Here is a 20,916-nt window from a genome sequence, read left to right on the forward strand (position 1 = left end):
TACGCAGAAATTTGTGAGACGATACAGCCTGACATTTGCCCCCAAACACACTGCACTTTTGACAAGCTGAAAACTAAATCTAAAGGCATCTTTATTGCCCATTCACCTTCTAAAATCAAAACTCATGATAAGTCTGGGTAGTATGTGTGATAGTTTGATAGACTTTGTGCACTTGGTCCTGGGCTGGTTGAGCAAGGGTGTAAAGTTTGCACATTTAGGGTGTCCTTGTGGGTGATGCGGTAGAGGAGATACATGGTGTTCTGTTCATTATCTCATTCTGTTAAAGAGGAACATTTTGCCATTATCAGTAATCAATTTTCGGACGTAGAAAGGGTGAAGGCTATAGGTGGCATTTCCGGGATTGATACACATGTCCTACATTGCGACTCAGTGAGTTAAGTACATGGTGGCAGAGGTAGATTTACCAGATGAAAACATCTGACCAAGTTTATAAGCCTCCGTAAATAAATTAAATTATCTTGGCTTGTCTCGAGTGGGCCTACAGGTGAATCAGAACTTTAGCATCCTGCGCTAAGGGCATTACTCACCACCGGCTAGAAAGTGAGGGGTGAATTTCTGATGTGCCTCATATGCCCAATTTAAACATTCAGACGCCTTATTTTCAAATTGTATAAAGGTCCTCCTACTATACAATCATGTTTGAATGGGAAGGTAGAGAGGTTTAACCTGGGGAGATCAGCACAGACACTAAAAGTTATTTTGATATGAAAGATTGCTAAGACACCTGAGTATATTAGGCAATGCCTTCATATTACAATGCGTTTTAGAGGGCTTTCATCAATGACACTTGATGCATACTCATACACAAGGTTGGACTTCCTAAGATGGGGGAGACAGTTAACCCCTTACAAAAGAGTAACCATTTGAAAGGGAATGGCACATCCATGAGTATTGTCTCATTCTATTATATCCCACCTCAAGCAAGCCACTATGTATTGCAGTACTGAGATCGTATTTTATTCTTGTCACGCCAGCTAGAGTCTACCTACCTATAAACTGTTAATTCACATGCTCATTCATGACACTCTCCCAAACACTGATGTGCTTAACGACCTCCCTTCAGTGTCTATTTTTTGTATTAACCCTATTATTGTACTCCGAGCTACCCAGACACTGTCCTAATACAATTCATTTTAGCCTCAGCTACCCATCTCCATGCCAATCTAGGTCAATTTAAATACTGCTTTTGCAAGCGCTCTCTATGTTAGTGAGAATTTGCACCAAACAGCTTCCTAAATAGCCCCAAGCACTCTCAAAGCTATACTAAAGAACAGTTTGAAAAGATATTATGTGCTGGGCTAGCTCAAAACATTGTGGCATAACTTGACCGAGACGTGGCAGTTAAGGGACTTTAAGCAGCAGCCTAGCCATAAAAGTTGTCAGATTTCACAATCAGACAGCTCACTAAGACTAAGGAAGCCTTCAAACAGATGCCAACACCCGCCAGGAAAAATCTAAAGTATCCTGGACAGACAGAGAATCATCGTATACCAGCCTGATCAAACCATGAATCATCATTTAGCAGCTTGAACACAGAGTACCATTTCACAGCAGCCTCGACACACAGTGAACCATGAGACAGCATGTTAGACACAGTAAACCTCTGGACATCACCCTGGTCACTCAACCATCCTTATGAGAGTAGACTGACACCGCTATTGACCAAATGATCATCAGGAATCGCCAGGCAAAACTAAGCTGGTGGCATGAAGAGCCATGAAAAAGCAAGATGAACTCACAGTGGACAGAATGAGGGAGAGCGCATTATCGTGCAGCTCAGGAAAGGTAGATTCATAGCCTGCCTCATGTTTAAGCTTGTTAAAAAACTTTACTTTTGCATCCATTGCAGAATACACCCGTTGCATAAACTCTACTCTACATAAACTCTTGAGGCAATGGTTGGGCATTTCTCAGAGCAAAATGGTTTGCAGAGTTTTCTGCAGCCTTGCAAACAAAAGTACTCCGATCCCTGGTTCCTCACCAAGATAGCAGTCACAGTTATAAAAACAGACTGGAACTGCAAAATAAAGATCAAGTCACACATCTTTTAAGGCTGACAGAGCTAACTTAACTCGACCAAAGCACTGGCCTTCAGTTTAATATTCTCAGCTGTTTAATTGCAATGGGGACATGAACATACTATTGCAGCGCATGTAAAGAATAAAACTTACAAGCAGATCAAGGCATAGTTTGAAGGGGAGAAAGAGAGAGGTGATGGTCCACATAGCCACAATGGCTTGTATGAGGGTGTAAGCCAATGTATAAGAAATGTTACCTGAGACAAGGGCCACTAAAATTATTCAATTGTTCGGCTGCTGCGATTTTTGCATCATTATAGATTTGCTGCATTTGCCACATAATCCATCATCTGCCGCATATTCTGCAGATTTTAGCTCAAATGATTCAAACGTTACTCAAAATGCAGCAACACATGTTTCCACGCAGCGGAAGGCCCTTTGCAAAGGGTGGCTGGTCACCTTTCTGTTGCTTATGGCTATGTTTGGGTGTTAAACAGGTAGTAACACGTTTATAAATGGCAAAATAATGAAGTCATATTATTACAAAATGGCTTTCATTACGCCAGATAATTTGACATTTCTTGTTGCATAATTTGCTCAACCCTGCCTCATAATTTGGCCCTCCCTGGACACACAATTCTAGTGGCCCTGCTTAAGACAATGAGGACTACAACGTGTTGGAGTCACATGTCATCCATACTGGTAGGCATTATATGTTAAGACTGCTTAGTCTGGAGAGCTCGCTCCAATGTCCAGAATAGCAGACAAAATGTGTCCGTGAAAGAGATCATCACGGACAAGAAGCCCAAATAATGGACGGACCGTGAAATTTACGGATGGTTGGTCACCTTAAGTGTACCTCATTTTGATACACTACATAAAAAGGCCAGCTTCCAACACAGAGCAGGAAGACCAGCCTGACTAAACCTACTCAAAGTAATTTGACTAGCATAGAGACCTCTGTTTTGATAATTGCCTTACTGGGAAATATACATTTGTGAACAGTGTACAGTAAACTGAACAATGTAATGGAGTCAAATGCCTTTGACACAAAGTGCAAGCGAAAACAGGAATATGTATTTTCTGGTTCTTAAGAAACAATCCAATGAATCCACAATGCCATAAACGTTTGTCCTTTAACAACAGATCCCATCTGATGAGAATCCTCTTTTTAGACATCATTATTTTACCAGTTAGGGCAGTTACCGGACCGTAAGAGGAGCACGCACTATACAATATTAATTTCTGGATTTGTAAACATGGACAGAATCGTATTCATAATGTCACAAAAGAGAGAGACTAGGGAGAACAAGAGCCTTCTCTGAATCCCCTGTTGTAAATTGAAACGACGATGTGATTAAGCATTTACTAAAGACATTAATTCCCCTTTTATAGATCGTGTTTTCTCCGTTATGTTGACCGAAGTTTGGACTCCATTTTGTATTGTCATGCTTCCACGTGTTCCCCACGAGAAGAGTCCAACCTCTGTGTTAGTTGCTCTTGTAATCTGCCTAGTAACAGTCTATAAATAGCTCCTTTGTCCATCTGGCACATGCCCAGACTTGACCACATCTGTTATCAGTTAGCCTTGCTTGACCATGTTTTCGCGGGCTCAAGGAGTGTGTTAGCTCCGCCCACATATTGATTCAGCATCGAAAATGACCATAAATGGTAATGTTCTTCGGCCTCATGTTGTATCCACCCACTTATGAGCCCCTCTATTGTGTATAAAAGGGGACCATGTACGTAAGTTCTTTGTGCTACTCTATGCAATACTGAAGAGTGTTGTGTGGATTGTAGGACCACCCTTAAGGGTTAATAAATGCTGTCTTTGTACTTTGCAGTTTCCGTGCCAACTTCCTTGTAGATTCCATTACAGGAGAGCGAACCCTTGTGTCCTGCGGGCCTAGCTGGGGCCTGTATTCATCAATTGGCGCCCGTCACGTGGGGCTCATCGGCGACTCGGATGCTCGAAGGACTGGTCGCGACGAAGGTGAGGAATTTGGCCGGGGACGTGATCACTGCCAGCGGCGTCTTAGCCCTGGCATCCCGAGGTTTTTCTTCCTTCCCTTCCGAGCTGACCGTCTGGGTGGCGCCGGTCCCCGACTGAGACCTCTTCTGTCGGTCTTGCCGTGAAAGCCGTTTGGGCGATTGTGGAGCTTGGCAGTTGGAATCTGGACTCTTGATTGGTAAGAACCGGTGTACGGTACTTGCTCCGAGTTTTTGAAGCCTGATCTGGCTATTTGAGTTTGATTTGTGATGACTAGTCATATTTTGTATTTGTCTTTGTGAATATATATGCGTTGCAACACATATAGGCAGGTAATGTGGAGAGATTTCTCCGGAGTTGTGTAACTTTGAACGGCGCAACGATTAAGTGCCATTTTTCTATAATATTGCATATTTTGCATTATTTCTGAGCATGCCTGCTTTCAGCGCACTCCGTAAGTGGTGTTGCTGTTTTGGAAACCGGTTGAACCTCGAGGAATCTGCTCCAGCTCCCCCAGAGGGGACTCCTAATAGGGATATGTATGTGAAGCATGGTCTTTCTTCCATAATGTACAGCACAGTATGGAGGAAATATACTAAGAAAGACCCTGAGTTACGATGGCCTTTGTATGGATCGTTTGATATACGTAAGATTGAGTATGTGGAACAGTGTATGTGTAAGCGGCGTGCGCGTCAGGATATGTTTGAGTGTGTGCGGTTGTGGGTGAAGGAGGTGCGTGAGCGAGAGAAGCGTGAGAAAGCGCTGTTTGATAAAGAACAACGGAAGAATGATCATGTGCGAGCCCAGGAAGCGAAGCGTCGGGAAGACAGAGAACAGACAGAGAGACAAGAGAAAGAGCGTAGGCTGCAAGTTTCGGGTCAATATGCTGTTCGGCAGCCACTTTATCCTGTCCTTAATAATCTTGATGATGATTTTTATTTACTAGATCGCTCTCCGCCCCCTTATGTCGGCGCATCTGCTCCGAGGCCGCAAGATTCTGTCCCGGGTCCGGGTAAGGTAGATACGCGGTCCATGTTATCGGCTGAGCATATGGCTGAGCTTCGGCAAATTTCCTTCCGTGCACTTAAGGGTAAGGTGTCCGTGGATGAATTGTTCCATACTTGGGGGTCCTGGCAGGATAGAGAGAGATTGTATTTTTTGAGCCATTTCGCTGAGGAAGTGATTGCTGCTTTTCGGAAATATTCTAGTGTCTTTGAGCCTGAAGAAGTGACATCGGATGCTAAAGCATTGCATGATGGTGTTTTTTTCTCCCTCTAAGGCTCCTGATACGGCTCGGCGGCTATTCGCCTTGCGGGACGCGGTGCTGGCCCATAAAGAAAAAGCGCGCCAACGAGCAGGGGAGGAGACGCAGTCGGATTCGTGTACCGCAGAAGGCCACTCATCCACCTCTCAATCAGATAAGAGCGATCTAGTGCATGCTAAGCCAATGCGCGAGGCGGCGCCTTTGTATGTTCCTCCTAAAGGAGCGGGGACTAGCTCGGACATTACCTCCGCCGATGCTAAGGGATATTTTGTGTATAATTGGGTTTACACTCCGTGGCATAGGGCTGATGTTATGGCATTAAAGAATGCGCTGCCCGACCCCCGCAAGAATCCAGCGGCCTTCTACGAAGAAGTCGAGGGGGCCTTGAATTCTTGCGTTATGACTTTAGCAGATATAGACCTGTTCTTTGGCCTTATTCTACCACCGGATATGTGGCGATCTGTCCGAAAGGTAGATGATATAGTTGCCTTTAAGGCTCGATGGTCTGAACTGGAGGATGAGGATAGGGAGAGGAAGCCTGCGCAGAAACCGCCCCAGAGTATTTTAGATCTCCCTGCTGCTATCGTGGCTAAGTTGAAGACAATTATTCCCCCTAAAAAGATTGACTGGAATATGTTAGCTGCATGTAAACAGAAAGTTGACGAGTCAGTTGCGGACTTCTTTACGCGCTTTGAGGAGACGTTTCATGATTTTAGTGGACAGTCGCTTACTGACGATACGGGACGCCACCTTTTTGCGGATAAATATGTGGCTAATCTGCTGCCGGCAGTTGCGGCCCGTCTAAAAGCGAGTGAAAGTTCTTGGTCCTCCGCTACACCGACGGCCCTCCTGACTATCGCCCAGTATTATGAACGTCAGGAGCAAGAAGCAAAGGGCCAGGAGGAAAAGAAATCGAAAGATTTGAAAACAAAGGTGATGTTGGCACAAGTCTATGGCCCGCCTCGACGGGGTAGTAATAGAGGTAGGGGAGGATCTTATGGTCCTCCCTCGGGCCGATCTGATTTGAATAGGAACCAATGCGCGTATTGTAAGCAATCGGGTCATTGGGCTAGGGACTGCCCGGTGTTGCATGCATCGCGTCAAGGGCATATCTACGGTGGCCCGCGAGGTAGAGGGGGTTTCTCGAATTTTCGAGGAAATTCTAACGAACAGGCTCGTTTTGACTCTTCTGGGCAGCACCGAGATAAATCAAATGTTTTCGATCGCCAGCATCAGTATCAAGCGTCGGGGATTGACCGTTCGGGGTACCATGACTCTCAGCATGCATAGGAATGCGTTGGATGGGGGTTAGAATCAGTTGAGGTGCCGGTCGATCAGAAGGGCCCTTATGTATCGGCTGAGGTTTTGGGCTCTACTGATCAGTTCCTAGTGGATACAGGAGCGACACGTAGTGCGCTGTCTAAGCAATTGGTTCCGGGGGCTCCCCCATCCGGCTTAATGGTCACATCGGTAGGGTTTGACGGTACACTCTCCCGAAGCCCTCTTTCACAGCCCCTCATGTTTAAGGTTGATTCTTTTTCTGCACCCTGTCCGTTTCTGCTTGCCCCGTACACACCGGACAACATTATGGGTCTTGATATGTTAAAGCATTTTAGAGCTACGATCCGCTGCTCCCCTGCTGGTGTACGGGTAATATTGAATGACAATTACCCCCGATCAGAACGGATGTATACGATGTCAGAGGATGCGCTGTTATCTACCCTCCCTCGTGCTTTGTGGGCAACTTCGGATACTGATGTGGGACAAATGGTGATTCCACCGGTCCACATTAGCGTCCAGGAGGGGGCGGTGTTACCACGCCTCCCACAGTACCGTATTTCCCAGGAGGGCGAGGAGGCTCTCATACAGATAGTGCAGGATTTGATGGCGGTAGGAGTAGTGGAGGAAGTCCCCTACAACATTTGTAACAGTCCGATTCTTCCCATACTGAAAAAGGATACGGATGCCAGAGTTTATCGGTTTATAATTGATTTGAGAGAAGTGAACAAGATCGTGATACCTCAGTACCCAGTGGTTTCCGATATCACGACGTTGCTTACTTTGGTCCCACCTACGGCGACTATGTTCTCCGTGATCGATTTGAAGAATGCCTTCTTTTCCATTCCCATTCACCCTGATAGCCGATATCTTTTTGGGTTTACATTAAATAATAGATCTTATCGTTTTTGTAGGATTCCCCAGGGCTACACAGAAAGCCCTAGCATTTACAGTCAGGCTTTGAAAAGACAATTGGATTCTTTTGTTCTGCTCGAGGGGGTCGCCCTCGTTCAATATGTCGATGACATCTTGCTGGCGGCTGACACCCTGGAGTTGTGTGAAAAAAGTAGGTTATCCTTCCTTTCCTTTTTAGCGTCCCACAATCATAAAGTATCTAGGAAGAAATTGCAATTCTGTAGACCAAAGGTGACTTATTTGGGTCACCTTTTGTCTAAGGAGGGACGTGCACTCACATCGGATCGTATCCAAGTAATTTTGGACACACCGAGACCATCCACGCAGAAGGACGTGCGTGCATTTTTGGGTCTTGTTTCTTTTTGTAGACAGTGGATATTGGGGTTTTCGCACATAGCTAAGCCATTGTTAGCCCTCTTGACTAAGGACACGCCTATCCCAATCCCTTGGTCAGATGAGTGTGATACTGCTTTTCAGCAACTACGACAGGCCCTTTGTTCAGCACCAGTGTTAGGGACCCCTGATTATGCAAAACCCTTTTTGTTGTATGTGCATGAGAAAGATGGATGTGCATTGTCAGTTTTAGTGCAGATGCACGGCGATAAGCAGCGCCCTTGTGCATATTTTTTGGCTGTACTTGATCCTGTCGCCCGAGCATTACCAGGGTGTTTTCGCTCGGTTGCGGCGACAGCTGTGTCAATACGCCAAAGCGAGGGAATTGTGTTATCTCATAAGCTGTTGGTATTAGTCCCCCATGCTGTCGATGCCCTGCTCAATCAAACAAAAACGCAGCATTTGACCAGTGCCCGTTTAACGGGATATGAGTTGACGCTTTTGACTCCTCATATTACGTTAAAAAGGTGCGTAACGTTAAACCCGGCAACATTGTTGCCATACCCCGAAACCCAGCCTGAGGCGCGGAAAGCACATGATTGTATTCTTGTGACTGAGGAACAAACAAAGGGTCGTATTGATCTCCAGGATACGCCCTTTCCAGATGTAGATGGAGAACTGTGGGTGGACGGATCATGCCTGAAGCTACCAGATGGTACGACTTCAGCAGCGTATGCAATTACCACACTACAAACGATAGTGGAGACAGCACGCATACCACAGAAATCAGCTCAAGCAGCGGAACTGATAGCATTAACACGAGCATGTGAGCTCAGTACAGGACTATGTGTGAATGTTTATACAGATAGCCGCTATGCCTTCGGAGTAGCGCATGACTTCGGCCTACTCTGGAAGGAGAGAGGGTTTCTAACGTCACATGGAGTACAGATAATGCATGGAGAGTTAGTTCATAATCTTTTGACTGCACTGACATACCCAAAGAAAATTGCCATCGTTAAGTGTAGCGCCCATAGGAAAGTAGTTGATAAAGTTGGAGAAGGGAATGCGTTAGCAGACCGAGTAGCACGGGAGACTGCGATGCAGCCCGGTACTACTGCCATGTATGTGGTAAAGTCACAGGTGGAAAGATGGCATGATGCGAAGGAGGAAGTGCGAGAAATGCAAAGGACCGCTTCTGACAAAGAGCGGGAACAATGGGCTAGTGAGGGAGAATTGGATGATGAGGGTTGCTGGAGAAATAAGCAGATGGATAGATGTAAATTACCCACGGCTTTTGTACAACCTATGGTTCAGATGGCACATGGGCTAGCACATGTTGGAGCTTCCGCAATTGTGAAATTGCTTACCCAAGTCTGGGAGCATCCAGAGATTGCTAGCACAGCGAAGAGGGTGGTGCAGACTTGTATGATCTGCCTGAGGTACAACCCAGGAAAGGGTACTCGAACTCCAGCAGGAGGGTTTGTGACACCCACTGCACCCTTTGAGGTTCTGCAGATGGATTACATCCAGCTGGAGCGCTGTAATAATCTGAAGTATGTCCTAGTAGTGGTTTGCGCCTTCAGCAAATGGGTTGAAGCGTACCCTACGAAAGACAATACTGCAATGACTACTGCGAAGCTGCTGCTGAAGGAGTTTTTACCCCGATATGGCGTTTGTAGACTTCTGTGGAGTGATAACGGCCCTCACTTTGTAGCGGATGTTATAAAGTATGTCTTGAAGGGCCTAGGCATCACTCAGAAGTTCCACGCCGTGTTTCATCCTCAGTCTGCAGGCCTAGTTGAGAAGTATAATGGTACACTGAAGCTTAAGATCGCCAAAATTCAAGCTTCGACGTCCTTGACTTGGCCAGACGCTCTGCCATTGGCGTTATTGTCAATTAGATCGGTACCACACTCTCGAACTGGCCTTACACCTTATGAAATTGTTTTCGGACGCCCAATGAATATTTGGGGTCCACCAAGACCTAAGGCTGTGTATGATGTACCTTGTGTAATGATGAGCGATTATCTGGCACAGTTAACGGATAACTTGGTTTCTATCCATCAACAGGTCCGAGAGGCGCTCCCTGATCGGTCTACTGGTGAAGGACATGGTCTCCGGCCTGGGGACCACGTGATGGTGAAAGTTTTCGACAGAACGAACAGCTTGGAACCGAGATGGGTGGGCCCTGAGCAGGTCCTCCTCGCAACGAGGACGGCTGTGCGAGTCTCCAACAGAAAGAATTGGATCCACTCCCTGCACTGTAGGAAGGTGCCGCCCGGATTGGTGGAACCTGCTGTGTTGACCGATCAACGAGAAATCTTGGCTGCAGAGACAGACCGTGCTGCGGAGCCAAACGCCACTGACGAGCTCTTTCCGGACCACGCGATTCCTGGAGGAAGGCGATATCATCTTCGACCAAGGAAGTGAGTTTTCCAGTACCAGGACATACTGTCAGAACGGCCCTTGGGTTAGTGAAACGGAGAGCCGATGAGGCAAGGGGGGGGGGATCAGCCCTGCATTAGTGTAGCGACACCCGTCTTGGCCCGCTGGTGAAGAAATCAACCGCTGCCCAAGGGGAAGAGTTCTGACAGACTTTTAGTTTCAGGAAGATATTGGTTTTATTCTTTTTTTTACTTTGACATGGAGAAAAAGAAAATCCTTTGTGCATTAGGGTTCATGTTGACAGTAGCCATTGTTGGGATAACCACATGGTTCGTGGAGGATGTAACACCCGCTCGGAAGATTCTTGTGTTGACAACTCCGGTGCCTGAGGAGCACTACTTTTATACATTACCGTATCAAGAGTTGAAGCATCGACAGTCTTACTTGAATAACACTTTCATCCAGATGCTGCATCATACCCACGTTGCTACGAATGCTACGAACTGTTGGATATGTGGGATGATGCCAGCTCATCAGAAGAAAGGAGGAACGCCATTCATACCACTTCCTTTCTCTCATAATGGCTCTTGTAGAGCATGGTATACTTTGCTTTTTGCCACTCGGAAACCGACAGTGGGACGATTGCTTTTTAGACTTAATAAAGAATGCCATCAAGACAAAAATGGGTATCCACAAGCGAATGGGACAATTTGGGAGTGGGAAGAGTACCGACCAGACAATGAATCCATTCCCTACATCTTCACGAACACAAGAGACACTGTGGGAAAGGACAAATTTGTGATTCAAGTAGCACAAGCTCAAGCGGACCTGTGTGTCCAGAGTGTGGGTTTTATCCCTGTTGGTGTTAGTGATTGTATTACTGTTCTGAATATTGATGGGTTGAACAATAGTACCTTCTTAGCCTCCCATAATACGTACTTTGTGTGTGGAAATAAAGGTTATTACCGTCTGCCGGCTGGGTGGTCTGGGGTATGCTATGTATCATTTCTATTACCTCCTGTATTCCTAGCACCCGCATCTTATCATAAGGATTTGAAATTATTGAATAACGTGACTGTAAATAGGTATAAACGTACTCTATCAATTGACGATGTAGATCAGACTGACACCAGTCTGCAGCAGTATATTGATTTTAACTTAGGACTGTTTTTCTTTGTTGGAGCTGCCCTGAACAGTAGGAAGATCCGAAGATTAACAAGAGTGGTAGAAGCTGTAACAAATCAGACTGCTGCTGCTCTTGGGAATCTTACGGAGGAATTGCAAATTACTAGAATTGTTGCATTGCAGAATCGTATGGTATTAGACGTTATGCTAGCTGACAGAGGAGGAGCATGTAAAATTATTGGAAGTAGCTGTTGTGTGTTTATCCCTGATCATACGCCATCAGTTTATAATGCCATCAATAAACTGCATAAAATTGCAGCTGAGATCCACACAGAAAACGGCACTTGGTCCTTTTCTGGATGGTTTTGGGCGTTAATTACTGCCTGGGGATGGAAGGTTCTAACTGGTCTCTGCATTATTGTAGCGGTTCTGTTTTCGTGCTGCATCTGCGTTCAATGTGGTCCCTTGCTCTGCTCATTATGTGTATCATTCTGTATCCCTGATAAGAAAGCTATTGCCGATGTTGCTCACCAAAAACGTTTAGCTAAAGAAGTTGAAGAAATGATGACAATTGACATACATGATGATTATCCTAACAAACCGGATGTCTTCAGTAAATGCTGAAAGGGTCGTCTGTTGTAAATTGAAACGACGATGTGATTAAGCATTTACTAAAGACATTAATTCCCCTTTTATAGATCGTGTTTTCTCCGTTATGTTGACCGAAGTTTGGACTCCATTTTGTATTGTCATGCTTCCACGTGTTCCCCACGAGAAGAGTCCAACCTCTGTGTTAGTTGCTCTTGTAATCTGCCTAGTAACAGTCTATAAATAGCTCCTTTGTCCATCTGGCACATGCCCAGACTTGACCACATCTGTTATCAGTTAGCCTTGCTTGACCATGTTTTCGCGGGCTCAAGGAGTGTGTTAGCTCCGCCCACATATTGATTCAGCATCGAAAATGACCATAAATGGTAATGTTCTTCGGCCTCATGTTGTATCCACCCACTTATGAGCCCCTCTATTGTGTATAAAAGGGGACCATGTACGTAAGTTCTTTGTGCTACTTAATGCAATACTGAAGAGTGTTGTGTGGATTGTAGGACCACCCTTAAGGGTTAATAAATGCTGTCTTTGTACTTTGCAGTTTCCGTGCCAACTTCCTTGTAGATTCCATTACAGGAGAGCGAACCCTTGTGTCCTGCGGGCCTAGCTGGGGCCTGTATTCATCACCCCTATCAAACGGTGAAACTCACTAAGCAGAGAAGAACTACAAAGAATTATTATTTACAAAGCAATAAGACAGTGACAAAGAAATAGTTTTATCCTTCACTATCTAAAGCCCAGAGGTATAGCAAGAAGGACATTTTTTTTTTATTATAATACTGCCCTCACACACTTTGCAGTGTTATGCTTCATCATTGGGCCGCGTCAAACGCCCCCGTGCAGACCAACACAGTGGGCGGAGCGCAACATTTTTTTAGAATGAAGTATATAGTGGTGATATTGCAGAAAGACAAACAGTGTCAACCAAAAACACAAATAGTGAAGACAAAAACAAGGAGAATTATTCCCTGGAGAAGGGACCACAAAGTGCAGACATAAACACTTAAAACTGCCTAGGCGGGACCATCATCAATCTTTATTCCTGTCACCCCCTGGTAGGATTAAAAGTAATCTCTCGGGACAATTAGGGGAGGTAAAGACCCCTAGATCCCTGCTGCGTTAACCAACATGTTTCAGCCACTGTTACACGCTCATCTGAGTCGTTCTGGCATCCATCAGGGTGTTGGTCCCGTTATTATCTGGTCTACGCCCCTGATTGGGGATTTTTTACCTTCTACCGACAAACAGCCGATACTGCTTTCATCATGTACTCTGGGTAATTTCCAAGAGCGAACAAGTTTCTGTAAAAGAAAGTAGAACATATATTTTATCGTTCTACTCCCCTGCTGTACCTTCCATAAAAATGAATTTCCTCTAAACTAATATACCAGTAAATATACCATATCACCCAAAAGAAAACATCACCTCACCACTTGGCTACTATGACACCGGTAAAAACCAGGCATACATTACACCCGTGAGGTGAGAATAAAAGTTTGTACACCCGACTAACTCCACTTAGGCACACCCGAAAGCAGAGTAGTGGTTATAAGGAGACCAGCTCCTATCTGCTTTCAAACCCATGATGCAAATCAATAACCTTAATGTATCCAAAAGACTTACAAGGGTTTATTAGAAATTCTCCAAACCCGGGACCGTTGTGGGACCGTGGTCTTGTTGTCACACTCTTTATCCCGAACAAACAGGGAGAAATATATAAAACCATCATCATGTAAATCCTAATACAAATTCTTTTAGATCGAGATTACAGCAATCATTCGACTGTCATGTTCCATTACATAGAATTCTTATAAATAAGCAGTGGAAGTACAACCACTTATTTTACGTTAATCAAACTCATGTCAAATCACCGCTGGTCTACAGATTGAACTGACCACATTCTGGTGAATGTTGCGCTCTGCCCACTGTGTTGGTCTGCACGGGGGCGTTTGACCCGGCCCAATGATGAAGCATGACACTGCAAAGTGTGTGAGGGTAGTATTATAATAAGAATGGTATTCATCACTGACTAGTTATTGCTCCTGCAAATACAAAAAAATTAAGGAGTTTTGAAAAAAGTAATGGTATTACTGCCTGGGTCAGAGGGTTTGTTAATTGAGAAAATATATATTGCTCCTTTAACTACTTTACTTCCCATTTTTCTAATTTCATCTGGAACACTGCAGCTCTTCCAAGGAGGAGCTGCCTGCTAGGGAATTTGAAATCCTGACAGAATACCTAGGCAGTTTACTCGTGCTCCACTCTCCTTTCTTTAATGTTGTTAGTGTGTTGCCCCAGTTGAGTGTATCATTTTAGCTGTGAGCTTTCTTTAATTTATGCCTTCCAATTTGAATGCTAAAGTTACCTGTTTTATCAGTATTAATTTAGTTTTGCTGTTTTTGTTAGAGAAAGGCCAGCCCCACTTCTCAAGTATATATTCTACTCTCCCCAACTTTTTGGAATCTTAGTCTCAGTTCCATTCTAGCCTTTTCCCTTGCATTACTTTACTAATGAGTCAATGTAGCCCATTTCTACTGAGTGGTATGCATTTCTGTTTTCATACTTTGTTATTTTGAAACAAGAAGATAATACGTGGTGGGTTATGAGTGTTTTATTGATATGACGTTACTGTTCTATTTTTTCATCTCAAACATTTATTTTAACAACAAATTACATAAATAAGTTCAGGATGATGTCATGACAGAGAGATGGAAAAAATATGAACATTATTACGAACACATTACATTCACCAACCTGATTAGGATCACTGAAATCACAATCTTTGATTACAACTAGTCCTCCTTTCTGGCTTGGGTGACCCTGGGCAACCAGGCATTTGTGGGTCTGCATGTTGAAGAGCTAGAAAAGAAAGAAAAACACACGTATCATTAACACATCCACAATAAGGTAGGGTCATAGCAACTACAATGTGATTTATGTTTAGCCTATTCTTCGGATCTGGCCTTATAACGGTGCTGGTCTTTCCTAAGGGCCCCTGATCAGTCACTTTCAAAAACCCATTTGATCTAGGAGTCATACTGTGACCAAAAAATGGTACCTAAAATATATAGCAGAGCTATCTAACATATTGTAATTCAGACAGATCAGGCTCAGGGACATATTAAACACCCCACAATGGTTATCAGAGGTCACGAGTAGGTGGTGTTCTGGGTTTATCTGCTCTGTATGGCTTAACATGTGCCCTACACCCAGTGCATTTGATGAAATGTATTTAATTGGATAACTATTGTAGTATTTGAATTTCTACAGAGAACAAAATCACGGATGGAAAGAGCATCAATACGTTTGCATACCTCTAATTATTCATGGCACACACTTGTTAGTGAAGAAGGGAGGGGCAATAAGGAGTCTGAGGGAGGCCATGTATCAACCAGAAATACCAAATGTAGGTAACATTGTCTTCTGATATCCCGCAGATTTCTTGCCGTAAGAATGAGTCCCGAAGCAATCCATAGGAGGTGGGATTGAATAGTGCTGATTCACCCCACAGAAAGGAACAGCACAGCCCTGGCGAGGTAACCATCACTGTTTGTGAGTTGAGAGGCAGTTATGTTTGACTAAAGTATGTAGGGTTGACAATGTGGCCAGCCAGCAGGTGTCAGCCATAGGAACACCACTGATGCCAGAAGAAGTGGTCATGACCCTAGTGGAAAAATCTCAGGAGGGTCTTTCATGACCAAGGCGTAGCAGCTCTTGATATGAAACAGAAGATAAAGCAATGAGAAGAACAAGTTACTTACCTTGGGTAACACTGCTGGATACCCTTATTTACTCGCAGATTCCTCACTGTAGAATACTCCCCAGGCACTAGACTGGATCAAGAAAGCTTTCACTAGCAATACCCCTACACGTCCCCAAGTGTGCAGTACACCTTTGTATTGACTCCATAACGCCCAGGAAATGACGAAGCAGAGTACCATATAAGCGCCGACCCAACCCTGTGCGCTAACGTGAGGCGCTGACGTGAGTTTCTTGCTGGTCTTCCACGCACTGCGAGATCGTGAACAGTTGGTAATATCAGTGTGCACATTTAGAATGGGACCTTTTTAGAACATAGAAAAGGCCAGGGAGAAGGGAGGGCAGTGAAGAATTTGCGGTTAGAGTATCTACCAGAAAGAGCATTACTGACAGGAAGTAATTAGTTCTAATGGATACTTCTAGCTACAGATTCCTTACCTGGAAATAGATACCAAAGTAGTACCTCTGCAAGGTAGAGGGTCTGTGGAGTGGGTTCAGAACAAAATATTCTTCTCTTCGGTCCTGGTTGTTAAGGCAGTAGTGTTTCGTTAACATCTGTACTGGACGCCTAAATCACAGCCTGACAGATACCAAGACCAGGCAACTTTGGCTCAGACCTGACGGAAGCTGCTTCATGGCCAGGGCGTAGCCGATGTTAGGGGACTATCTACCTTAACAGGGTCCTCTTCTGCACAGCCTTTCCCTTTCTTCACCCGAGAGAACCCCACAAATAGCTTATCACCCACCCGATGGCCTTTGGTTTGATTAATGAAAAACATTAAGGACTTTTGGGCTCCAGCCAATGAAACCTCCTTTTTCAAGGGTTGAGAAGTGGCGAAGAACACTGGATGGGGGATAGACTGTCCAGTGTTAAAGAGAGTCACGACTTTAGGCACCATGTCTGCCAGAGTCCTCAGCAGCAATTTCTCAAGGAAAAACAAGGAGTATGGCAGTTTGTACCAATAGCACATGAAGCTCACTCACACAATCAGCTCTGGTTATCACAACGAGGTACAGCGTCTTTAGAGTCTGAAAACACAACAAGCAGCTGTGCAACAGCTCGAAGGGCGTGCACATGAGGAAGGTCAAGAGCAAGTTAATGTCGCACTGTGGCATCACAGATGGTTTGGGAGGGAACATGTGTGTAAAACCTTTAATAAACCGCACAACAACAGGTGATTTAAACTAGGACGGTTGGTCTGGCAAATATAAAAATAACCTTTAATAAAGACTACTGCAAGGCCTTGCTGGGCTAAAGACAAAACAAACAATAAACATAAAAAGTGTGGCTTGTAAAGGGTGTGTCTTGCAGATGCCACACAAGAGCAACACATTTGTCCCAGCGCCTAAATGGACTTTGTGGAGGAGCACTTGGAGGCAAAGATAACATCCACCACTTTGGGTGACAGATCAAATGCAGTTAACTTCTGCCGCTCAATCACCAGGTATGGAGGTGCAGATTGACAAGTTTGCCCTGCTGCTGCAACACAAAATCCTCCCGGGAGCCTTATCGGAGTGCAGATGCTCATGCCCAGATATTCCAGTTACCAAACACTCATAGTTGATTCTGGAACCACTAGGAAGACTGGGGCCTGATCGATCCTGATCTTTTTCAGAATTCGGGAGAGGCAGAGGTGGGAAGGCGTACAAGAGACCCGTGCTCCACTCAATGCGTAGTGTCTCAGAGGCAACGCTTTTTTTTAAATGTATTTAGCAAAGGTATAAAGAAAGCAACATTTGCCAATCTCCAGGTACAATGCAGTATTACATAGAGCTGTATGGTCCCCAGTTGTGTGCCATTCAGGGGTAGCACCGGTCTCCTGCCCGCAATGTTCATGGCCGGAACTACAGGTGTTCAGGGTCATCATCTCGAATTACAGTCTTGGTCAACATATACAGTGACTATTGTAGAGTCAGACAGTGTCTCTCAGCTCGCTCTATTGTCCCACATATTTTGGCGGAATTTTTGGGGGCAACCCCGGCCCGCTATATGGTCTTCTCTGCCTGTGTGCGCCAGTCTATGTTCTGGGCCCATTGATTAACTCCAGAAATCGTCCTACTGCCCCACAGTTGGACACTGTCCCTTTTGTCCACCATCACCGAAACGCTGCAGAAGAGCAAAGCATGTCTAGAGGACGTCTGGTCGTTCCAGATCCCAAGACGCACCAGCTATGGGGCAAGATTCACCTGCTCTCCAATGATGCGGGACAATATGTGTCATATCCTGGACAAGAATGCTTGTATATTGGGACATTCCTATATACTGTGGATCAGGGATGCTGGCCTATGGCAGCCTCAACGGCATTTATCATTGTCCACCCTTCCAATTTGAAAGAGATGTGTTCTACTAAATTATGCCCTGTGGGGGAACTTCCATTGTATACTTCGAAAGTCCAATCTAAGCAGTCTTTTCTCGGATATCTACAGGCTTCCTCCCAATCTCCATCATTTAGCACTCCCAAAATCTACCTCCTATTTTTGTCTGAGGGCCTCAAGCGGGCCATGACTGTTGGAGATAAGTGTCCTGTAAATTTGTGATATGGCATGTTTCAGGAGTGGTGCCACCAGAAGTCGAAGTTCTAGCAGAAACCTGTCCTCCAGGGACTCTAGGAGGGGTCCAGATTTGGTCAATTCATGTTTCAGCTATATGTGATGAGTGTCACACATCCCCTAGTTTTGAGATACCCAGGAGTTCTCATATGTGAAAACCTTAAAGCCTGGTCAGGTCTGGGAGCCCTTCTGTCTACCTGCAGGAATGGCTCTTGCAAGTCAGCAAATGCCCAAACATTGATTGTTTGGAGCTGTGAAGTCCAGTAGTAGAGTTCTATGTTGGGTAAGGCTAGGCCCCCATCACCGGTGTGCGCAGTGCAATCCTAGTAGTGCCTCCATCGCATAATAACAGCTGTGTCACTTTGTTAACATGCCGAAAAAAAGAGTGAGAGACCTCGTAGGGCGTATTTTGTAATATATACAAACATTTCAGCAGAAAAATCTATTTGTAGAACACCACCTGTCCCTTTTTTGACAGTTCTGCATTCTGTCCATCAATTGTTTTTTTTTTGCATTTATCACCCAAGTGGGACGGGTATGCCCAGACGTGGGTCCCGTGCTCCCCATGCCACTGGAGTCAAGCTATCCTGGCTGATGAGGGATGAAACACAGAAACCGGTCCTAGGATGCTTGTTTCCAGTCCAGGGAGGACGTGGCTTGGCAGTTCGGGCTGGACTGTTCCCATGAGGCGCAGGGTCAAGACTGATTTGCATATGGCTGTGTCCAAACTGGAATGGCATGGTGAGCAAAAACACGATGGATTTAGGCCCAGATCTCTGTACTGGGGTGAATGTATGACATTGTTCTGCATTCTGTCCATCAACTGTTGTTTTTGCATTTGTCACCCCGAGTGGGATGGGTATGCTCAGACATGAGTCCCGTGCTCTCCATGCCACTACAATCAAGATGTCCTGGCTGAAGAGGGGTGAAACCCCGAAACCGGTCCTAGGATGCTTGTTTCCAGTCCAGGGAGAACCTAGCTTGGCAGTTCGGGCTGGACTGTTCCCATGAGGCACAGGGTCAAGACTGATTTGCATATGGCTGTGTCCAAACTGGAATGGCATGGTGAGCAAAAAAATGAGATTTAGGCCCAGATCTCTGTACTGGGGTGAATGTATGACATTGTTCTGCATTCCGTCCATCAACTGTTGTTTTTGCATTTGTCACCCCGAGTGGGAAGGGTATGCCCAGACGTGGGTCCCGTGCTCTCCATGCCACTGGAGTCAAGCTATCCTGGCTGATGAGGGCTGAAAGCCTGAAACTTGTCCTAGGATGCTTGTTTCCAGTCCAGGGAGGACCTGGCCTGGCAGTTCGGGCTGGACTGTTCCCATTGGGCACAGGGTCAAGACTGATTTGCAAATGGCTGGGTTCAAACTGGAATGGCATGGTGAGCAAAAAAACGATGGATTTAGACCCAGATCTCTGTACTGGGGTGAATGTATGACATTGTCCTGCATTCTGTTCATCAATTGTTCTTTTTGCCTTTTTTGACAGTGGCAGCTTTCTCCAGGTAGCTACATCTGCATTATAGTCTTCAAGGAACTGCACTAAAATGTTAAGCATGAACACCATGTGGTCCTTAGTGAAGTATGTGAAGCCCTCCATCTGCCACTGCAAGTGGTTGTTTCAAAGTACGGCTCTACTGGGTGAACCGGATCGCTATGGACTTACGCCAATTTATGCTGATTCCCGTATAGTCGCCATTAAGTATATCCAGCAGCCTGAGAATGAAATGTTTCGACACTGTTATATAGAGAACGAGGTCATCAGCATGCAAAGAGATGATATCTTCCCAGTCCGTTTTCGATCTGTTACCACGTATATGGGCGTTGCATCGCATTCAGTGGCCAGTGGTTCTATCGCCGAGGCATACAACACAGGAGAGAGTGGTCAGCCCTGTCTGGTTCCATGCCTCAGACTAAATTCTTCTGAAAATACACCATTTACCTGGATCTATGGTCTGTATACAACAGTTGGACCCATGCTCGAAATTCCATGCCAATCCCCGTCTTATGCAGGACCGCCATTAGAAAGGGCTACTCCAGGGAATCAAATGCCTTTTCGGCGTCGAGGCACCACAACCATAGGCTCGCGAATAGTAGCTGCTGTGTAGGCACTGGAGGTTCTGTCTGGTCGTCCTGTAGGGCATAAGTCCTTGACTGATCACATGTTTACGTTTATTATGTGGTACACGTAGTTCGCCAACACTTTAGCCAGTATCTGCAGGGAAATGGGTTGATATGAGGCAGAGTGCTCTGGAAGTTTGCCCTTTTTATGTATGAGGGTAAAGTTGGCAACTCTGAGATCCTTAGGTAATTACCCCGGTTTGCTCGCTTCATAAAACATCTGCAGGAGATGTTCTATCTTTCCCTCAGGCATTTAAAAAAAATGCTGCAGGCAACCATTTGATCCCTGTATTTTGACAGAGTACATTTGCTTAATAACCTCTAGAATCTCAGACTTTTCTATTTTCTGGTGTAACGGGGCAGCATCCTCACTTGTCAGGACCGGGGTAGGGAGTTCCCGCACAAACACCTCCACTTCCTCTGAGGAGTAGTGTAGTTTAGGCTAGAATAGGCCCTCCAAGTGCACGGCGAATGTCGGTGCGATGTTTGTCCCAGACTCCATCGTGGTGCCCGGCTCCGTCATAATGCGTCCCTCCCATCATAGGC

The 20,916-nt window shown here is 45.3% G+C and overlaps 1 protein-coding gene across 1 annotated transcript in view; it reads right to left on the reverse strand.

Annotated features, from left to right (window-relative positions):
* Nucleotides 1–20,916, reverse strand: part of GALNT11 (polypeptide N-acetylgalactosaminyltransferase 11) — a 319,722-nt gene that overhangs the window by 17,378 nt on the left and 281,428 nt on the right. The window contains exon 10 of the mRNA XM_085632014.1: nt 14,690–14,794. Coding sequence (XP_085488140.1) covers nt 14,690–14,794 — 105 coding nt within the window. The remainder of the gene's footprint in view (nt 1–14,689; nt 14,795–20,916) is intronic.

Source organism: Triturus cristatus, chromosome 10, assembly GCF_964204655.1.
Source record: "Triturus cristatus chromosome 10, aTriCri1.1, whole genome shotgun sequence".
Taxonomy (NCBI): domain Eukaryota; kingdom Metazoa; phylum Chordata; class Amphibia; order Caudata; family Salamandridae; genus Triturus; species Triturus cristatus.